At 35.8% G+C, this 23,693-nt stretch overlaps 1 protein-coding gene across 4 annotated transcripts in view; it reads left to right on the forward strand.

Annotated features, from left to right (window-relative positions):
• The window catches only part of LOC128855011 (serine-rich adhesin for platelets), a 96,040-nt gene that overhangs the window by 35,351 nt on the left and 36,996 nt on the right, over positions 1 to 23,693 (forward strand). For all 4 annotated transcript variants that reach the window (XM_054089555.1, XM_054089558.1, XM_054089556.1 and 1 more), the window contains exons 3-4: positions 15,115 to 15,334; positions 15,456 to 16,186. In XM_054089555.1, coding sequence (XP_053945530.1) covers positions 15,115 to 15,334; positions 15,456 to 16,186 — 951 coding nt within the window. The remainder of the gene's footprint in view (positions 1 to 15,114; positions 15,335 to 15,455; positions 16,187 to 23,693) is intronic.

The raw sequence follows: 23,693 nt of genomic DNA on the forward strand, positions 1-23,693 counted from the left end.
GTGTAGGTGTTGTAGTGGAGACATCATGAGGCATCCCGTCGCTATCTGAATAGCAGTGTCTTGGCCTGTCTGAAGCTTTTTCCACTGCGTATCACTAGTTCCAGACAACCAGACAGACGCAGCGTAATTTAGAACCGGCCAGCTAATTGCTTAAATGTCGCCAACAACATTTCTTTGTCTTTGCCTCAAGTACTGCCGGTAACGATTTGTCGACCATGTTGCGGTTGGCAGCAATTGCGGTTTTATCTACAGAGAAGTGGAGCAAACTGTCAAAGGTAACTCCCAAAATTTTGGGGTTGTTAACAGTCGATATTGATGTATCATCGACTTTGACCTTGAGTTGCAGTTTGACCTCCTAGACCATGAACTTAGTGGGGGAAAGTTTTAGATTAGTCGCATTAAAAAGAAAGTCAGGTGAGGTAATCGGTTACTTTGGTGTAAGGGTCATCAATGCCCGACGCCATTATCGCCAGTCCTGTGCGTAGGAGACTAGGGAAATGCCCTCTGGTAGCTGCTTCAATATATAGAAGTTGTAAAACAGGGGTGAAAGGACACCACCTTGCGGAACACCTTGCTTTATCTTCCTCTGTTTAGAGATTTGGTCTCGACGATTGTCGCCCACTCAGATAGTTCACGGAACATTTCTTCAGCCCTGGGGGAGTGTCGACTGTAAAATATCATCTAGTTGCGTGGAGTGGTTGACAGTGTCGAAAGCTTTCTTCAGGTTCAGCGCTAGTAGTACCGTTCTCTCGCAGGGTGGGTTTTGTTCAGCCTTCCGTTGCCCTCTGCTGCAGAGCTCTGCAACCGCAACCGCTCCTTATGCCGCGCCCACCCACCACCATCAAGCCGCAACAACAACTGCGGAATGCACAACAGGACCAACGTAGATAACCTCACGCGTCTTTCATACCCGCGCTTCAACAAGAACTCACAGTATTATTGGCTGGTATAGACGCAGTTTGTAATCTCTCGTAAGAAGTTTAGATTTAAATAGTTTGGAAGGAGCGAAATATGTTCTGTTTCCTGCCGCATCCTGCTTTGTATTTATTGTGAGCTACTGTCGTTTTGTATCGTAACGCCCAGATACTTAAACTATTGTACGCTCTCGAAGCGGCTAGTTCCTATTACCATACCCTATTCTTATCTCTGACCTTGTGTGAAATCTTCAGATATATGTTTTTTTCTGCATTAATTTAGAGTTCTACGATTTCAGCACCTCTCTCGATGCTGAGAAAAAGTTTGGCCACTTTGTTTTTATTTTTTATTTCGCGCAATTATCGCGATGTCAACGGCATATGCAATAGTTATCCCTCTCTGGTTAGCATCTTTAATTGCATAATGCAGTATCATGTTGAAAACGGTTGTAGAGAAAGAGAGTGTGACAATGATCAATAATTTTATTCAAAAATTATGAAAATTAACAAAAATAAAAATAAATTAATTAATGATCAAAACGTGGACTGCACCAACAATAATGTTTCGGAATTTGTTTTTTAATTTTCTAGTTACATGTACTAGATATAATATTTATATAAGGTGAAGTAAAAAGTTCTCAATGTTTTTCGCCTTGCCAAGGTTTCTTTTGTATTTCGCACCCAACAATGAAAACACAAATACATAATAACGTAAATCGATTTTCTACAGCTTCCTAAGGCGTTGAAAAACGTTGAGCTCTCATTTTATTTTTAATGTGCGGGAACAAAAAGAAATCATTAGGTAACAGATCAAGGCCAAAGGGCTTATGATCCATACATTCGATTTTTTGATTGCTCAAAAGCTCTCTTGTAAGAGGTGTGTGCCGATACGTGAGAGTTCGCATTGTCTTGGACAAGAAGCATTCGTCTTCGGCGGTTGGTTTTCCTTAATTTCCTTAATACCACTCATAAGTGACTGTTTTAAGTTTCTCTAGTGGAACAGTTGCGACATGACCCGATTTTCTAGTTAATGCGAAAAAACCGGCGACCATTTGATTTGAGGGGCTTTTTCGGTGATGAACTTCTGCTCGATGAAGCTCGTGTTGAAACACCTACACTGTCCATTGCTGTTTTGTTTCCGGTTCAGAGGCATAGATCCAACATTCGTCATCTGTTGCGATATCATAGACGTGTTTTGAATCACCGCGGCTGATTTGCTTCAACATTTTTTTACACCAGTCGACACGAGTCCGTTTTTGGGCAAGAGTCAAATTATGCGATATCCAACGAGGACAACTCTTTATGACGACCAAATGTACATCCAATGAACTAGTGTCCGAGGATGTCTCTGCCTTGTGATTTGTCACTCGACGATCTTGCGTTATCAATTGACAGTTGTGTTTGGCACAACAACCGTTTTTGGCTGCGCTTCACGAAATTTAATCTGCATAGATCGACGGTTCCAATGTTTCACAGATGGTTCGAAAACAATTACTGGAATCAGTGCGGGAACCTATGGTCCAATCATGAAAATCTCTCAACCAATGGGCAAATGTCCTACTGTCTTTCAATCTGAAATTCAAGCAATTTCAAAATGTGCGATAATAAATCATATAAAGGGCAACAAGGATGCACACATAGCTTCACATTCTAGTGTACGAATGCCTTAACAACCTAAACCCTAAGACCTTTCACCTACTATACAATAGCGAATTGCTAACTAAACATCAAGAAAATAGTAGATTTTCTGACATCTCTTAAAAATTCACATTGGGAGCGAACAGAGTTTCGACTATGTCTGGAGGATGATGAAACCACAGTGCATATCTTGTGTAACTGTACTGCCTTGGCTAAGGAAAGACTGCATATCTTTCATCGAGATCAAATGGGTCCGAATGAAATCAAGAATACTCCTGTTGAAGAAAGAATTTGGCTTTCAGCTAATTTCCAGTTGGAAACAGGGAGGATCTAGGTTAAATGGAACCTTATGTAATACATTTAATGGTTGGAGTGCTAGTCAATAGGACTAGTATTAACTACTTTTAAAACAGGTAATAGTGCACAAAAGATCTTTTAGGTCGAATTGTCGGATATTGGGCACACCACAGACACTAAAATTATTTCTTAATTAGTATCCACAGCCACGTTGGAACTCTCTGTACTAGCATTACTCACAGTGGCTAAATGTGGAGATACGTTTTTCAATTCACTGAAAAAATTAATTTTTTTATATGTGTTTTTATTTTAAGTTTGCATTGCGACTATTACAAAGGAAAATATTATTAACTAACGGCGGATCACTTTCTGTGCATCTGCCCGGCCTGCGCTCGAATCAAGCGTGAGGTCTTTGGCGCTGATGTGTTAAGAAGCGATCTCCTTGGCTCTTTGGCACCACAAGATCTACTCGGATTTCTTCGGAGGTCGGGTAGATTTAAAGAAAACGAAAGAGGGAAACCGAGTGCAGTACAATGGCCATAATGTGGTCTGAGTGCTGTACTAGCTAGTCCCGATAAAAAAAAACTAAAGAGAAAAATGGTTTGGAATTTGTAATATGAGATACAATACTCAAGGTGTGATTCTGTTTAGTCCATTATGTCTATGGCTGTTTTACATTTAAATCTTCTATTTCAATTAGTTGGATTAACGAGCAAAGTATTGACGTGGATTTTATCTGTGAACTGAAAAAACTTAAAATATTCGTAGGTAAAAACCTAAAATAAAATATCGAATTGCACATAGTTTCTTTTTATTTAAATTTCCTCACAATACTTGGTTGGTATGGAAATTTGTTTCACGAAATTGGAAAGAGTTTTAATTGTGATAATTTTTTTTCTAGGCGAACTAAAAAAAAAAAAACGAAAGAATACTATACTAATCAAATTTAAATTTTTAAGGCTTGAAAAAAAGTGTCTTTTCAGAAAAAAGTATGCACGATTTTTTATCAAGGTCTTGAAACCATCGATATTAACAATCGACATATAAATCACCCTAACTAGAATTTATATATAGAATAATATAATATATACAGAATAAATAAACACATATATTGTAAAAAAAAATTTATATATGTATATAGATTTTCACATTAAGGTCGTCCATTCTGTGAATAAAAAATCATTTATTTGAAAACTCAGGGTGTATATTATAATGAATGTGGAATGTTCGAATACATTTTTTATTAAAAAAAAGCAAAAAATGATTTTCAGTGATGGAAATCTTTATTTTGAACTTTACACTCTCCCTTGCCTTGTTTTTTTGCATACCTTTACTGTCTAGTTCAAAACTGTCAGATGTGATTGACGTACTGCGCCATTGTAAAGTGCATAAATCCTCCGATGGGGAGACTAATTTTGTGCCACCTTGTATAGAAAACACTATATCCGATAAAGCTCTAACCGGTTGTTTTTTGGTTTATTTTCACGTAGCCAATAGGTGAGTCATAAGCTCTTTTGCTCCGAATTCCTATTTGTGAATATTTTGATATTATCTTTGTTTATTTTAGCTTCGGTTTATAAAGCTTCGCTAGCGATAAATAGAGAGGTTTGCGAGTCCTGATGGCAGGTAGGTAAAGGTTGTTAGTTAAAAAAGGGCTTTATTTTACGAATAATTTTCTAATCACTCCGAAAGAGATTTTGGCATAGTGAAGGCTCAATAAAAAGCGCGTCATATCTCACTTATCAGTTCAGGAATTATTCCTTAATTATTGGAATATATCTTTCTTTAAAAACAATTTCCTAGAATCCAATGATTTTGGTGGCGCGTTATTGACGCCTCTGCGCCGAAATAATCCGTGTAAATGGTCAGGGGCTAAATCTCAACATTCACATCTGTCAAATAACAGCATTATGCGACCGTTACAAAATATTAGCCATAAATTAAAAATATATGTTTTTAATGGAACACCCTATAGTTTATTTTTTGTTTGTTTTCTGTCTGCTAAGCATCTTCCGTAGTGCCATTATCGGCACCTTCCTCTAATGCTGTTGTTCGTCGCTTTCAGCGGGCCTGTTGTCACCATCGCTGTTATTTTACTGAATGACATTGACACTTGATTGACATATGAATCCTGGTGAAATAGCCAAATAAAATTATGCACAAACATATTTACATACTCATACATACCTACACATACATATTCACTAAAAAATAATGTGCGTGCTTTTTATAGTTTTAACCACACAACAAAAAAAGGCAAAAAAAAACATAACATAGCACAGCATACACCCACTCACGCTCGCACGGGTGAATGAAAGCATATAATTAGATGAAAAGGGAAATGGAAAGTATGTAAATAGTACATATGTATATCTGTATGCACAAATCTATGCCTGATGGTAAAAATGCGAAAATTTAATGTTAATATCTCACACATTTGCACGCTACATTTGATAGTCTTGCGGTATTGGCTCAAACTTTATATTCTTCAGGTCGATTTAATGACGCCTTGCCGTCTGCTAGTTTTTATTGCCATGCATACGCATACACATTGAACGTTTATGGGCACCTGTCGACTGAATTATGATCGAAGCGAAAAGCTGCAAACCTTAACCTTAACCGCAATTAAGAGCAAAACTAGTTGAGTGAAAAATTGATATTCTCAATTCTATTTAATTATATTAATATTGAGTATTAAGGAAAATATTTTTTAAATTTAATTTTGAACTCCGTTTTATATGACTGCTTCAATACTTATTGGCAGGCTGTTAAAGCATTTTTAATCATAGGTTTCAAGTCATTAAATCATTACTTCACATGCCTTTGAAATTTTCTTCCGAATTATCTACATTAAACTTTCTATGTCCTATTTACATATATACTCGTATATATGTTAGTATATACAAACATCGTTGGGTGTTTGGCCAAGCTCTCCCTCTTATTTATGGAGTGCGCCTGGATGCTTTCCAAAAAAGGAGAGACCAAAAGTTGTATGCAGCCTTCGAACGGCCGATGGTTTTTATGTGGATATTTTTTATGCCATTGCCTGCCGAGGGGCGGTTGCTTTAAGAAAAACTCTTTCTATCATTTGGGGTTTCATGCACGGACACTCGAATCTGCGCACTTCTAAATGGTAGTCACGCACGAACCCACTCAGCTGCGGCGGCTGCTTTTACTTTAATTGTCTAACGTAATTAAAGGCGTCAAATGTAACACTGGTCCGATTAGATAAAATTATTTTGCCGCCATTCCGTACCAAATTTGGGCTCGTAAATAAAGATATTTCAACCTTTTGCACATTCTGTCAGTAAACCGGAATGGAAAAGTTGCTTCATGTAAAATGTTTTCTGAAGTTTTGTGTAAAAAACGACGGGTAACATTTCTGTGGAACTTTTTAACCCACTTATTTGTGAATAGTTGGTCGCTTTTTCTCTTTTGTGGGAAATGTAAAGTTTGCTCTTAACTCAGGGACATAATAGCGTAAAATTTACCACAAAGGTGATTGCCATACAATTCTACAATAAGTCTCCCATTACACCAAAGCTTGAAATCCCAGAAATAAGCCAAACCCAAAGGGATTTTGTTTTTTTAATTTTCGTTAGCAGGCTTTAAACAAATTATTTTGGTAAAAATTTAGTACTGGCAAGTCACCGTAAACACCTAAATTCATTGTCGAAACCTTTGTTTTGTGCTGTATAGTATAAGCACAAGGTGCGACCTCTGATAAATCCAAGAGTTGAAAATTTGTTAGGTAATGTAATCATTGTATTCGGTTAACTTCATTGAGTGTCATAATCCAAACAAAGTTTGAGGTATGTAATTAGATATACAGAAGTTACTATAAAATTTTGTTTTACGGTGTGCAAAAAACTCAAGGCGATATCCATGAAAATGTGTCTCTTAGCACAGGGAGGCAAATTCAATTAAAAACTTTAGAGTAATTTCCTCAAATTTTTGATTTATGAGTCATGCCGTCCTTGTAGCAAACAAGCGATATTTTCCACCTTAGCATGATTTGTGATATCCATACTAGTATATGGAATAGAATCTATTTTCGAAATCGTGATGTGTCTTCGTCTCATAATTTATTCATACGCTTCAAAACTTTTCAGTCTACTATATATGGATCGCTATTGGCTGTCTCACCAACTCCGTAGAAGTATAGCTCAATGAATATTTTTCAGCAAAAAACGGCGTAGATACTCATCGCACAATGATTTTTGGTCAAAAATAAATAGGTACCCCAACTCGGCGCGCTTCTCGTTCAATAAAATCGCCATCAAAACTCCAAATTTCTTGTCAGAACATTTAAAAAAAATTACGTGAACTGAGAAGTCCCAGGCTTTACAAACAAAACAATTTTTTTTGTTCAAATTTAGCTTTACTCATCAACGTAATTTGCATTATGAACAATGCAATCATTCCAGCGCCGCCCTAACATTTCAATACCACTTTTATAGAACGATTTATAGGTCTCAGTTTCAGCGATAACGCCTTCATTCGAGCGAATTTTTTAACGGCGAGAATTTTTCTTTAGGTCTGCGAACAGTCAACAGTCGCTGGGAGCCAAATATGGCGAATACGGTGATTTGGGAGCGATTTGAAGTTCAATTCATTCAGTTTGAGCAAACACGGCATCCACTATGAAAAAGTCAAACGCTCATGCAATTTAGAGCCAATACGTCCTTTTGACATCTTTACGGTGTCAGCTAACTCACGGAACTTAACTTTTCGATCATTCAAATGCATTTGGACGTACATTACGTTGTGCATCATCGGGGTCTCTATGACCACGAGCCAATGTTTTATTGTTGTTTCTGATGGGGCTGACTCCTCCTAACACTTTTTAAGCCCCTTCTTCGCTTGCACGTGATAACGTCTTATAATTTGATTTAGCCGACTGCACGCACGAAAAAATTTGTTGTTATCTTGCTCAATCGTCGTTATCTTCCTCATGCGTCGTTACCTTGCTTGAACTGCAAGCGAAAGCGCGGAACGAACGACAAAGAGCACAATCGGCCCCCGCATTCGGCAACGTTCGTCATCTGGCTCCCTTCTACTTGAGTGACCATATATATGTATGTATATGTGCATTTGTATATAAATTCACATACTTGTATTTGCATATGCCTTCTTCCTGTGTGCATGGTAATGAACCATTTCTCTGTTGAGAATAGGACGATGATAGGAAAAGTAGGAAATGAAAGGGGGTGTTTCGAGTGCAATGTGTCTTGAAAAAGGCAAATCGATGATGTTGCCTCTTAGTGTTGTTCACTTATTAAAGTCTGATGCCCAATAGAAATTGAACATATCTTTCATGAATTTGATAAATGTTTCGTCATTTTGTGTAAATGTAACTTGACATCATTCCATTGCAATTCCATTTACCCCCTTCTCTATATCCATACAACATATCTATCAAACAAATAAAATTAAACCTTTGTTTTGAAAATTGCAACCGTTACATCAGTATTTTCTTATGACGTTGTCACGTTAAACTATCGTCAGTAAACCGACTTTACAGACAACCTCTTTTTTCCTATCAAGAAGCAGTGTAAAATTAAAACACGAAATTCTTTTTGATCTATCGTTTTGAAAATAACAAAAGTAGCGTCACTCTTAGCACAAAAACTCAGAAACTAATGAGTAGAATATCATGGAATTTTAACAGCTGTCTTTTTAAGGTTAAAACTAACTGAAGAAGAGGTGAATGCAATAAAACTATTGCCATCTATGTGTTAGGCCAGGGGTTTTTCAGTCCATGAGCTACATCTGTACTTAGAATAAAATTGTGCCAGTTGTTAGTGGCTTAACATTTCCGTTGATTTCTGAAAATGTGTTTTTGTTAAGGCTTTTCTTCTTTGAACAAAAACGCGAATCTTGAGCCACTTCAGATTGGGACTTTATTATATCAAAATTCGATGAGCGAAAACTAGACCACCCAAATTTTTCTGGAAATTCTTGGATACTTTTTTCAATTTTGTACAAGGTTTTAAAGTTTGAATTATGTGGTTTTTGTTGTAGTATGAGCTATACTTAAAAAAATTAAACAAGATGTAAATAATTACTTAAATCTTTGCAAAGTGTCATACTTCTATTATTGTGAGCGCAGATTTATATCGGTATGCCGATATAGAAAGTAACGAATTGAGCTGATAATGATATAGTTGATTAGTCAGAAGTTAAATTCAGTAAACCTCTAATAACTGTATATTTCATGATAAGTATAAGGTATATAAATGATGGCTCCTCTTTGCAGCGTACCATTGCGTTCGGCAATGTCTTCGTGCAAATTTAAAGTTGTATACCGCACATATGTTCGGTATGTATGCACAAAAGTGTAATTTTATTGTTCAATACTAGGCTGTACGAAAACAAGAATATAATATTACTGAAATACAATATTAAAAAATTACAAAAAAATAATTTAAAATATAAAAAAAAAAAAATAATTGGCGCGTACACTTCTGTTACGTGTTTGGCCGAGTACCTCCTCCTATTTGTGTGGGTTTTGATAAGGTTTCACAAATGGAGGGGTCTACAGTTTTAAGCCGACTCGCAATGGCAAATGGTTTTTATGAGAAAATTTTTCATGACCGAAATACACTCGGCGGAGGCTTGCCATTGCCTGCCGAGGCGCCACACCTCTTAGAAGAAAACTTTCTATTATTTGTGGTTCATGTTCAAATAATATAATAATATAATAATAATAATAATAATATTACGAAAATATGAAATATTTGCTTCAATTGCCTATACAATTGTTTCTCAAGGAAGACTTAACAATGCTCAATAGCTCGCATCTGCTCTTATAACTGGTGCAATGTCAATCACACTATCAAAAGCATTATATGCGACGCTAAACGTCCAAATCATTCGGTAGCGCTCCTTTTCGCAACTACAGTAACAGCAATTAATAGAAAAAAGTTTTTCTAATAAAAAAAAAACTGTCTGCCATTCCGAAGAAATCATCAAAACGCACACCACAAATTGGAGGAATAGTTCGGCGCTAGCAGATGTATAGTAGGTGCCAATTATGTATATATGCAACATAAGCGTCCTTCCAACAGATCTGCAGGCAATATATATTACTGGCAATGCAGCATAAGCTTGAGCACCTTAAGTAAGTCGTCAAACAAGAGCTAAGGTCACAGTAGGATCCTAACTGCTACTTTGGTGCCTACAACTCACCCCTTTGGGGTGCGCCTTCTATCTTTCAGTGGTATTCCTTTATCCTAAGGTAATATTAGGAGCCTTTTGCAATTTGGTTTATTTACTAATGACATAAAGTGTTGCTGTTAATATGCTGATTTTTTACATTAGCAATAATTCGTTAATAAACAACTTATTTGATTCGCAGATGCTCCAATTTGAATTTTCTTTTTACTTGCGCCAAGCGTTCGTTTTGCTTGTAGACATTTTGCCATGTGCCCCAGATTGATGCTCTAGATCGGTTAATGCAACTATGAACTTTGGAGTTATTTTTGATAAAAAGTTCATTTTTATTGTACTAATCACCTTCATACTCAGAAGTTGCTCTACATGTCATTTCTTCGTTTAAAACTGGCATGTTCATCTTTCATTTAGGTAACTCTTGGCAATAATTGTAAATAATAATAATAATCGGCTGGAACTTATGAACATTTTTTCATATCTGCTCTCCGTCTCCTTCGTTTTCTGGACCACGTTTCTGTGTACTACTCAATATGTTTGCTTATTAAAGTTATCCCTCGTCTTTGATATTATTCTTATTTTTATTTTGTAATTTCTCAACTTTTAATAATATATTTACTATTTTCTCATACTTCATTTTTCAATTTTCCATAATTTTGTCTGGTCAATTCTTATTTATTTAATGTATATTACTTTTGAACTTTTTTATTTTTTTCTATTTTTTGTTGATCCGTGTAAATTTCGATTAATTTTTATTTATTATAGTTTTTCATAATTTTGACATAGTAAACTTTTATTGCTTTTTAAATTTTTTATTTTTTATATTTTTATTTCTTTTTTAATTTACCCATTTTTCATACTTTTCTTTAGGATAATTTTTATAATTTATCATTTTTTAGTTTCTCACAATTTTCTTGGTCAATTTTTATTATTTTTATATCTTGTCGCTTTTAATTTTTCTATTTTTTTATAAGTTTTCTAAAGCGCTATATTGCCATATTGGCTTGGTAAGAACTCTTTATGCAACAAAGCATCCATCATTGGAGAATTCAATGGAGCTTATACATCCATTCGGCACGTCCTTAGACCCTGCCGAAAGTTAGTCACGCACAACCCCTTGTGGCTATGGCGGTCGAAAAAAATAAATATAATATAAGTAAAATTAAGAACACACCTAATAGTCACCGGCTACTTAATGGTACTTATGGCTATAGTGCCTAGAAAGTTTCTGATTTATATGTGACGGCACAATGTCGCACGTTTTGAAAATTTTGCCGTGCTTTATTTTCATATTTTCACACTTTTCCGCGAGAAATGTCATTTGCATATGTGTATGTATGTATGACCATATTAATGTGTGTACCTATACATATTTATTTTATTTTAATTTAAAGTATTTGGTAATTTTGTATTTTCGGCACTTCACTGTATACACTCGTTCGCATACACATACTTACATCCATACATATATGTACTTAGAAGTATCATATAAGTTTGGTTTTATTTTTAAAATTTATTCCATTATTTGTTTAATTCTTTTTGGTGTTCGTTGTCGCACTCCGAAATTTCATGCGTTTTTAACATTTTCGGAGAATCTTCAACGTTTGGATTTCTAATTTGTGTTACTTTTTGTTTATTGCAGCTTTGACGCAATAAGTCCATTGAATTAGAAGGTGTCAGTATGTAGTTTTTCGGTTATTTCATATAGTACACACATACACATATGCATGTGCATGTACGTATGCCGGTATGTTGCATGTGAAATGCATGGGGAAATGCGTTCAACTGTGCTTTGGTGAAATTCCGCGAATTTCCTCCGCATTTGCATGCGCGTTACTGCGTTGTAGTATTTATGTGGCGCGTATTTTGCCAACATTCTGCGGTTGTGGCAGTACTGGCCCTCAATGGCCCAATGGAACACACAAGGCCCATAGCACAGGCTGCCAATGACCAGTTTGGTGGATAACAAATGAATGCACATTCAGTTTTTTGTTGTGATACGAGTTTTTGCAAAGCAAAAATAAATAGTTTATTAAATTTCACAGTCTTTATTTTGACTCATTCTCTATTTATATATTATATATATGATTGGCGCGTACACCTTTTTTGGGTGTTTGGCCGAGCTCCTCTTCCTATTTGTGGTGTGCGTCTTGATGTTGTTCCACAACTCTCTATTTACATTAGTACAAATCAGTGTTGCTAAGAATTTTTTTTAACCCGTCAAGTGAACATAAAATCATAACTAAAAACAAAGAAAACAAAAAAAAAAAATTGAAATAAATATGGAACCAGAAAAAAGAAATTGTTTTAAAAGTGTTACCTACAGAAAATATTAAATTTATTTTAAGATTTTCTTTTTCAGCATTTCTTGTCGTGGAAGTTTCGAGAAAGTAACGTCAAAAATTTGAGTTTTATTTCGAATGTTAATGCTTTCTTATCTTCTTATTATCTTTCTTCGGGAGAAACTGTAATTCGTGAGCGTTACGTCCACCTGACTCACACGCAACACTCCCAAAATAACATCTAAGTATGGTTTGGAAGACACAGAAGCGTGACAAAAAATTAATTCAGATGTTCATCTTCTATTTTTAGTAGTTAGTAGTAGTTTATTGTAAACAATTGCCAATATGCAGATTTAATTTTTTTATTGTTTTTGCGTAAACGAAAACAAAACAATTTGTAATTATTTTGTAAAGGAACACGAAAACTCCGTTGAAGAGGCTTAATTGTTTCATAAATTCATTTGTATACTTGAGGTTACAGGTCGAGTACTTTACCCCTAGCATGCAAGAAATGTTCTTGGGCAATTTTTTTTATTTCAAATTCACTTCCTTCATTGCTTCACATTTTTCAGTTTTTCCATGGTAGCGTTCAGAGAGTTGCCATGGCCTGCCGAGGGCCAACCGCTATTTGAAAAAAAAGCTTTTCTGCCATTTGGTATTTCATACTTACAATGAGTTTCGAGCCCGGGTTCTACTGAATGACAGAATATTAATATTATTATTATTATTTATATTCAGTAAATTTTTCGTTTGTTTTGAATTTTTTTCACACATACACACATTTTCTTCTTTATAAACGATAAGAAATTAAGTACGCGACAGTAGCGTAATTTGTTTTTGCAAATCGATTTGGAATACGGACTATCTTTCTATTAACATTTAGAAGTGTCTCAGACGCTACTCGTTAAGATGGGCGAGCAAGCGTTCTTTCGGGGTTATTATAAAGTTCGAAGTGCATTCATGCGTATGGTGAAGCAGTGCTGCGTCGGTTTTTTGAGGCTGAAAATGGAGCGAAAACATTTTTATATTATAAATAAGAAGCTATGCCCATTTCTTTAACCCAATATTGCCTGCTGATAGGTTCCAAAGTACGATTTTTTTTTTAAATATATCGAAAAGCTGCCTTACGATTTGTAACTTCTGCCATACTTGAGATTTGCAATAGGCTGATTTGAATTCTTAATGGATGGGAAATTTGGAAATCTTAAAAGAGCTTCTCTTAAAAACTATCTTCATATTAACATCTATAATGAATTCCTGAAGTTCGAATTGTTTGCGCCTTCATCGTATTTACCAGATTTAGCCCTTGCCGACTTCCACCTGTTTGCAGACCTAAAAAAAAAGCTTGCTTGGAAAGCATTTTTTATCAAATGATGAGGTCATAACAGTTGCTGAAACTATTTTGCAGCTCTTTCAGATTCTTACTTCAGTGATGGGATTCATAAATTGGAATCTTGTTGGAGCGAGGGTGTCAATGTTCAGGGAAACTATATATATATATTATATATCATAATTGGCGCGACACCCTTTTTGTGTGTTTGGCCGAGCTCCTCCTCCTATTTGTGGCGTGCGTCTTGATATTGTTCCACAAATGGAGGGACCTACAGTTTTAAGACGAATCCGAAATATTTTTTATGAGGATCTTTTTTCATGGCAGAAATACACTCGGAGGTTTGCCATTGCCTGGCGAGGGGCTACCGCTATTAGAAAAATGTTTTTATTAATTTTGGTGTTTCCCCGATATTCGAACCTACGTTCTCTCTGAATTCCGAATGGTAGTCACGCATCAACCCACTCGGCTTCGGCGACCAGTGGAAGACGATACTGAATAATAAAGTGTATTTCAAACCATAAAATTGTGTTTTCTTATCAAACCGCAAAACTTATTGAACAACAACTTCAGGCAGGTAGCAGGTAGCACTCCATCAATCCTTGGTTCCCACAGTTTCCCTAAGTTAAACAATCTTTACATTTGTTACCTGTAAACTGCTCACACTACAATAGTAAACTACACATTCGCTCTAATTTCTGATTCTTTTGTTTTGTTCTGTTTTGTTTTGTCTTACTGCCTAAATTGAGTGCATAGACTTCATATGCTAGTATTTGGTAATTACTGGTTGCTGCCACTGTTGCTACACAATCTATAAATTAAAATGGCTTTTAGATGTTGAAATATAAAATCTTTTTTACTAGCCGTTGGTTTTTGGTTTGGCAATATTTTCATTTGCATCGCATTCGCATGCCTGCTTGTGATGGCGAGTGCGCGCTTTCCTCTTTCGAAATTATATTTTTACTTCCGTCATTACTGGGGTGGCCCAAAACCTGATGGCCATAGGCAAAGGCTTAATACTTTAGTGGCTACTAAGGCGTCAACGTCGGCATGCATTGGTCTTCAAGACTGAATGCATTCATATTTAATTAATTATATTGTAGTCAGACGCATTAGCAGTCTCGGCGGCCTCAATGCGACTATGACTATCTGCGCTGTGGTTGCTGATCGTACGATAGTTGTTGGATTTATATGTAGAAGTGCAAGTGGGCGCAAAGTACCGTGCTCTGGCATTCCGTGCAATAGAATTTTCAATAACTCAATTGAAGAGAAGCGCGCAGACAGCCAAATATTTTTATAAAACATCCGTATATTTGTTAACTTATGAAGCATTCACTTTTATTTTAGTGGGATTTTCTAGAAGTTTCCACATTTTCTTTTCGCAAATATGAGTATTATATAAAAAAATGTACGTGTAAGTAATTGTTGCATTACAATACTGATTGTCTTCCTTGTTTTCTTTGCGTTTTCGCCCTTGCAGGTGCAGAAGAGTATTCACTTGCCCTTAACGAGTTTGTCGTCGCCGCGTGTTTTGATGTGTAGCGCTTCGGTTGGCACCGAAGGTTCCGTAACGCTACAACTGAGAGACTCCTCCGATTCGAATCAGTCGCCGGCGCCGACTTCATTGGAAAATGCCTTGACTATTGGCTATCCGGATCCGGAGATGTTGGCCGACGTATTTGGTACACTGCAGACAGCCTGTAAGTATGCTTTGCACGTCTCTTTTCACAATTTATAGCACTCGTAGTATGCATAATTTGCCATCTTCAACTAAAAAACATTTCGTGCAAAAACAAAAAAAAAAAAAAAAACAAATTCCAGCTTTCAAGAATCACAGCAGTGCGATAGCGTCAACATCACCAACTACAACAACATCAAGTCATAGCCATAACCAGATTGGTGCTTGCAGCAGCAGCAGTAGCAGTAGCTGTAAGAACAAAATCACAACCACCAGCAGCGGCAGTAATAGTAGTAGTAGCAACACGAGCACTAACAACAGCAATACCTCCCCCTCTGCAACTGCTAATAAAATCACAATCAGTCGGCGCAATCAAACTGCAGCGGTAACAACAAAAACAACAACAAACACATCAGTATCAGCATCGACATCTGCCATCACAACAACAGCAACAGCAACAACAACGGGCAAAACATCCGTGCAAACTGTGTCCACAGCAACGAATACCACCAATAAAACAACCAGCAGCTACGTTAAAAATTGCCTCATACGCAGCAGTAGTTGCAGCAATACCAATAACGTCACATCGCTGGCGCAGATAATGAGCAACAGCAGCACCAGCAGCTCATCATCGTTATTGAATCACAGCAATACAAACAGTAACAGCAATTGCAGCAGTAATAGTAATTTCAGTTCGTCGAGTAGCAGCAACGACAGCATTGTCAGCATTAACAGCAACAACAGTGGCGGTGGGGTGTTAAAGACTGGCGGTTGCAGTAAAACTGCGGGTGCGGGTGGTGTTACAAGTGCGGCGCTGAAGAAGAATCGTCCGAAGTTGTCTTCACCAACACGACATGGGCCACAGCAGTGCCAGGTGAGTTAAAAGAAGGGGACCGAGCTGAGAGGAAAGGAATTAGGGTTAATAGTACAAAACAAAAAAAAAATGGAATGTCGGCAATTATGGTGTGTGGTTGGTTTATTTTTCAGATTAAGTAAAATGTAGTTTTCATTTTAGTGTGGGAAGAAGCTGAGAAGAAACATATCAAAAGCAATAACAATAATATTTATTGTTAGTCGTACGAGTACAAGTCCCTGCGTGCTGATTGCGCCAATGCAATAACTTTTTGTATGCTGTGTGAAGAGAGGGGTAACCATACATAAGTGCTTCAAAAGGCAGTTGTAAAGGGTCGGACATTCACTGGTTTCCTTTCAAATCACATGCTTTTTTGCTAGTAACGGCCAGTCCCTTTTTTTGTCGAGTTATTGAACTTTGAAAATTTCGAATTGTTCGATGCCTGCGTGTTTCTTAGGATATTTTAACCTTTTACTGCCTGGATTAATAAACCTTTGAAAAATTAATTGTTTCACAGTGCAAATAGCTTTATTTAATTATCAATAAGACATATTGAAAGCAAATGATGAAACAGTTTTATAGTTTGGTTAGTTTTTACGGGACCACAATTAGGTTGCAATTACAGTGCGCGCTGTGACGAAGACGAAGATGAAGACGAAACGCAAGCAATCAGCTTCAAACGCTGCTGTACTGAATTTGAAGACGAATCGCTTGCTAGTTACCGTGGTTTTTGTTTGTTTGTTCTGTCTATGCTTTGGCACGTTAATTAAGTTAAGACAGTCGATAAACAAATAATTAAATGAGAAGTAATAATCAATAAAAGGCATAAAACTAAATATATTTTAAATAATTTTTTACCTTAACGTCACAATTAGCCTTTCAGCACATATAATTGGCGTTTAATAATAAGTGGCTCAATTTTAATTAGAATATAATCAAATGTGCTAATTGTCATTCTGGTATATTCCACAAATTTATTTTCTTCGTGGTGCAGCTCATCATACAAATGATGAAATTCACCAAATGCATCTCTTCCCAAATTTATAGGGTGTACTTTTTTATTTACTTTTATACGTTTTAATTTAAAATATAAGCTTTGCTCAATCAGCAGGTCATTATCTGATGAGGAATCCATTGCGACTAACATAACAAAAGCGCAACCAATTCGTCTTGCACTATGCAACCTATTCGCTTACTCGCAACGCAAGCAATTTCTCTTCAGCTTCGTCTTCATCTTCGTCTTCGTCTCAGCGTGCACTGTGTTTGCAGCCTGAGTGTCTGCCATAAGTTCTGCTACAAGTGAAGAGCGTTATAGATATGCAATTATAACACTCTTCTTAATGAAGTTAGTTTCATTTAATCATATAAATATTAAAACAACCACTTTCCTTTTACACAAGCCTTCAAACGATTAGGCCATTCAGCTATTGTAGCACGCACGGTTTCTATGAGGTCTTCTGTGAGGTCTTCCACAGGACATGTTCTCCAATTCTTACCACCAACTGTAGTTCAATGGATTCCGATCTGGACTTCCAGACGGCTAATCTTCTGCGGATATGGGCCCAGAAATATTGTTTTTACCCACTGCTGGGTGGTTTTTGCGTTATGGGTTGGGGCGGAATCTAGCTGTGAGATCCAACGCTCTCCATTGAAGAGAGTACAGCTCAACTGTTTCACCACGCTTGCTAAGACATCCTTGTGGTACACTTTTGCCACGGTCTTAACCCCTTTTTCGAGAAAATTATCTGCTTAAACATCAAAAACACTCAAGGAAAGCGACAAGAAACAATCGTCGTGTAATTCACGAAGACTTTCGAAGATTTCTTTAAAAGAGAATTTGCAAAAAACCCAGGCTGAAAAGTCATCATGTAAACTGGTTCTAAGTTAAGTTGACATTCATTCCTTATAGGTATATTAAAAAAAAAAATTTAAAGCGATATTTCGGCGAAAAAGGAGATTGAAGAAAATTGTACGCGATTCGAAAGAAGAATACTTACCTCTTTAAGATGCTATTTATGGTTGTATAGAAAGAAAGAAATTGCAATGCCAGTTAACCTGGAATATCGCGATTTTTGCATTTTAAGTTTGGTGGAAAAACATACTTTGGTTTCTGATAAAATATTTACACTTGATTTTGTCAGCCCGTGTAAATTGCCAAAACCGTATTCTGCTACAATTGTTTTTGAATCCAATAATTTTGTTTTTGAATAGCTTTTTTGCTAACTAAAAAAAATATGTTGAGCGATGAAAATCTATATTTCGTCCTTTACGCGCTCCGCTAGTTGTCTGTTTGTAGCTTCTAGTTCACAAGTATCAAATATGATTCAAGTACGTCGCCATTTGCAAAAATTATAAGTCTTCCCATAGGGTGATTAATTTTGCGCCACCTTGTATGTACTTGCGTTTGTGAAGAGAGTTCGAGAAATTGACGCGTTAATTTAAAAAAACAAAGTTTTCTCGTGTTCGCCTACTGCTTTACCGATAATACTCGTATTGCTGCTATTGTCTGTCTGTAATGGGTCTGTCGCACTAGCCTAAAGAGAATTCTGAACCATTTGTTTTTTGGAAAAAAGACGATAACTATGTTACCGTCAACGGTATGGGCTTTGTAACGTCTAGCACAAGTTTTATAATGAAGCAGATTTAAATAATTGATTTCTCAGCCTTGAGAACCGTAAAAATAAAGATTCTTCAATGAAAAACCATAAATAATTGCAAAACTTGTGTTACAGCGCCACCTGACGAAAGTTTTGGAAAAAAATAACCATCAAAAATGAGTTCGCTCACTTCAAAAAACAGTAATATGCCATAATTTTCCAGAATTATTTTAGAAAAAGAAACATTATTTCATCGAATTTTATTAAATTTCACCTGTATACTGAGTTTCTCGAACTTTAAATAGGCGGCAGCCCTAACCGAATGGATTGGATTGTCACTATTATTCGGAAGTCCATGGATGCGAAAACCCAGGCACAAAAAATTAAATGATAGAAAAAAAATGTCTAACGGTAAAGTTCTGAGTGTATTTCTGCCATTAAAACGTTTTTCTTAAAAAACCTTCTTACCATCGGAGACGGCGTACAATTTTAGGACTCCTATTTGTGGAAAAAACTTGAAACAGACGTGTCAGTTATTATTATTATTATTCACTTCAAATACGCATAAAAACTTGGAATATATCCTCTATAAATACTTTTTCGACCTTATTATGAAAGGTGTAAGCTTTCATTAGCCTTTAGTTTCATCAAATACATATACACCTCCAGTTTGTATTTCTGTGTAACAAAATACAAGTAATAGCAATCATGTCGCGCTGGCATTGCAAAACATTCACTTTTTACATTCAGTAAAAAGCTTCACGGCTCATTTAGTAGGTTTACTAAACAACTTTGCCAAACTAATTTCCTCAACATGTTTCAAAAATCACATTCACATTTACATACAAACATGTGTGCATACTCGTATATTTCAATTCATTTACTGCTAACGAATGACCAAGAGATCGAAGCGACAATGTTGTCAGCGAATGTTGCTCATGCTCAATGTTGCTCGCAAGTATGATAGATTGCTAAGATTGCTAAAACAAAATTGCTAGAAACAAGATTGCTCACATCAGAGAGTGCGTGACGTCACATTAGTGTGGTGCTGTGTTGCTAACTCTTTGCTTTGCGCAATAAATTTAGTGTTTTTTATACCCAAAATGCAAACACTTTTGAGTTTGATGTTTTTTCTTTTTTTAATTCGAAGCTACCAAATTATTAAGCTAAAAAAAAATTTCTGTAAAAAAAAGCTAAAAAGGCCACTCTTGCATTTAAAGCTTATTACAAATTTGTTCTGATACAAGCTGATGTTCTGAATGCGCAAATCTCATTGGACCTTCTTCTTAACATTTTAAATCTTTTTATAAATAATAAGTAAAAAGCTTTTGAATTTACTGAATACGAATTAGAGCCATAGAGGTGTATTCATATTAAAAAAGAAAAAATATATACATATATACCAGATAATACCGAAGAATCCATTATGACCTTGTTGAAAAAGGAGCACCTTATCTTATTATTCCACTTGAAATATAGAAAAAGAGTGTTTGTCGGCCTTTTTTTAAGAAATTCTCTTAACATAGGTAAGTGTTAAATTTAAGGACTCTGCTTTTTCAATGACCATAACACATTTATCTAAAAAACGTACCCAACAAAGACAATTTGTGTCGCATACAAAGTTTTTTAAATAATTTAATAAGAATTTGGATTGAAATTTTAGTGCGTTTTTATATCCAAAACTTTGTAGCACTGCAGTTGCGAGATAGAGATTTGATTGTTCGAAGGAAAGGAAAAACAAACTTGGAAGAAAAATGTAAATAAAGCGAAGAAATATCGCACAGAAATAATTACCAACACGAATAATTATGGCAAACGCCTACAAGGTGATCAGATGATCAAAATAGGTAAATCTAAATAGAACTGAGTAAATTATTAATTGTTATTATTAAAAGAGGCTAGAAAAATGTCAGGAAGAAAGTACTAAAACTCCGAGGCTAGAAGACAAAAAAATGCTAAATCAAGTTACGAAAATGGTAATCTGGTCACACTGATCACCAACTGCACCAGATGCCACCAGGCAAGGCGAATTTATTAAGGTGACAGCATTCACCCAGCTGAATTTTTCACCGTAGGTATGGCTTATGTCAAAATGATATGCTTTGTTTGTATGTATTGGTATATTTACATTCGTATGTTTACATTTGCTTGCTGATTTTGACGTGATGGTTGCACCAAACGCAACAACAAATACATGTAGGGTTTTACTTATATGTGTTTGCTGTCACCTGTAATAAATTCGCCTTGCCACCAGGCAAGAAAATCAGCTGCTATTGTCAAATTCGCTGAGAGCAAAGTAACGGTACCACTATGGGCGCCACTTTATCATTCTCTCTATCATGGTTGGAGACTATGACGATTTTTTTCGAATATCACCAACCCAATAGCAGTTTTTTCCTTAACAAACCGCTGTCATGGCCCCAGTTGCGTCAGCCAATCAGCGGATTCCTTCACAATCACAAGGAGTCGGCTAACGGTCTGATGTTGGCCTCTCTCTGCATTCTGTACATCGTACTCGCTCGTAATCGTTCCGAATTTTGTTATTGCTTTTGAGAAATCGTAAATGCTTCTGATTCGCAGAGAACTATCTCACTCGCAATAACTCGAAAACATTCATTTTTGTAAAGCGATCGATTGCGCGAAAGAACTTATTTCCTACTCGGTACTCTGTCATTAAACCAAGGATGATGGAATTGCAAGGGTAATAGATAACAATCAGGGTATTCAGAAACGTCAGACTGATGAGGGATTTTGAATGAATCGCCTGATTTGCTGATTTAAGCAAAAATCAACTCAGCCATCTTCGTTTTTATAAAAAAAATCCGAGCATTTACCTTGTATGGAAGAAAATGTTAGAAAAAAAATTTTACTTACAACTTGCCCTTTACTAAAACTGAAACTGCCCATCAAAAATTATTCTGAAAATTCTCATTAAAAAGTTTGAAATTTTCAGTGTCGCGGAATTAATCCGAAATATCACCGCAATCGCTTGCAAGTACTGAATGCTATAACATTTACAAAGCAGCAAACTGAAGTTTGCTCGTTTTATTGTCTTGCTTGTAACAGGCAATATTCGAGGACAGATTCTATATGTTTCTCTTAAAGTACACTCGCCGCGTGCATATACTTATGTGTGATTGATTGATTTAGCCTGAAATAATTTTCTAAATTTTGACTTGTATATATTTTATTTAAGAACAAACTACACACATGTGTATATATGTAAATGTACGAGAATATTCACGTTTCACACAAAATTTCTTGTTTTTCGCTAGAATAATTGACCATTGGGCCATTTGCCACCGACAAGAAAGTACAATAGTAATGGCTGTCTGGGTTTCTTAAATTTTGACTATTTAGACATTTTTACTATATAATTATTAACACAAAATCTACTTAAGTGCCTGTCTATTTGTTGTTAAATTTATTTCGTTGCACTCACTCGTCAAAGGTAGGAAATTCTTATTAATATTATGTGTGCAAATAAACACACACATACATACGAGGTGTTCATATTAAATAATGAGACTGACGTTGCTATGGAAGAAGTTGTTTAGCGTGAAACTGCATTCGAAAGCATGACGTATCACTTCTGCAAACAAACCAGTACTACTGTGTTTCTTTTTTCGTTTGTTTAAAAATTGTTATTGTGACACACAAATTTTATATGAAACTTGGAAAACCGGCACTGTACTACACAAAAAAAAAACAACGAAGTTCTGACAATGAATTCTGGTAGAGGGGAGCAAAAAGATATACGTACATATGTATGTACAAGGTGGCACAAAATGAATCACTCTATTCGAAGATTTACAAATATTTTCTATGTCAATCAGATTTGACAGTTGTGAACTAGACAGCTGCAGTATACAAACAGACGAGTAATGGAGCCAATAAAGGCCAAAATAAAGATTTCCCTCACTCAAAATCGTATTTTTTTATTTAGTAAAAAAGTTTTTTAAAAACAAACTTGTATGATTCATTTTGTGCCACCTTCTATGTGTATCGGTGATTTGAAAGTTTACTTCCCAAATTTTTTTGGGGGGGCTGAAAACGTTGAAAAACTGGAAACAAGAAAACTTACACATACTAAATTTTTACCAAAATAATTTGGTCATTATACTTTAATAAATGAAAAAAAAAACTAACAAAATTAAGCAAGCTACCGTATAAATTTTTCCGTTTTGACTTAATCCTGGTGTTTAAGTTGAATTTGGAGCTTAGATGCATTAAAAGACTTATAGTAGAACTTTATGACGAATATTTTTTGGTGCATTTTAACCCGTCATATCCTGCTGAGTTTTTTTTACATTTTCCAACAAAAGATGCTGTTTTTTTATTTAGAACTGCTGAATACATCATATATATATAATATATGTAGGTATGTCGCCGTAAAAACCACACAGCTCGTTGATCCCACCTTCCCCAGAATCTTTTTCTGAAATATTTCCAGAGACGCCTTATCGGATGCTACCACCGCCCAAGCTTCTGCGCTATACAGTAGGACGATCATGATGGGAGACGTTTAAAGTGTAATACTTGTTTTTCGAGAGGGGGATTTTCCTATACTAGTTATGGCCAAGTTTGAATATATAAACTTGATAAAACTTGAGACTACTATTAAAGGAAAGCACCAGTTTTTTAAGTCTTTAACCTCGTATGTTATTCTAAAATTTTTTGTACTTATTAAATCGATTGAGGTGGAATATCAGAAAATAATTTGTTGAGTTTCAGTTGAATAATTTCCAGTTCCATAACATGGACTACCAGCTATGTCGGTTAGATGGATTTTGTTACAGCTTTTAACTTTGGACGAGAAAAGCTGTCTACTAGCTCTATATCTTTGTTACCCCTCCATGGGGTAGGCATCCAGAGAACAAGCTTTATACTTTGGATGTTGTAGTTTCCTCTTCTTCTTACATATAAATACT

Source organism: Anastrepha ludens, chromosome 2 (assembly GCF_028408465.1).
Source record: "Anastrepha ludens isolate Willacy chromosome 2, idAnaLude1.1, whole genome shotgun sequence".
Classification (NCBI taxonomy): domain Eukaryota; kingdom Metazoa; phylum Arthropoda; class Insecta; order Diptera; family Tephritidae; genus Anastrepha; species Anastrepha ludens.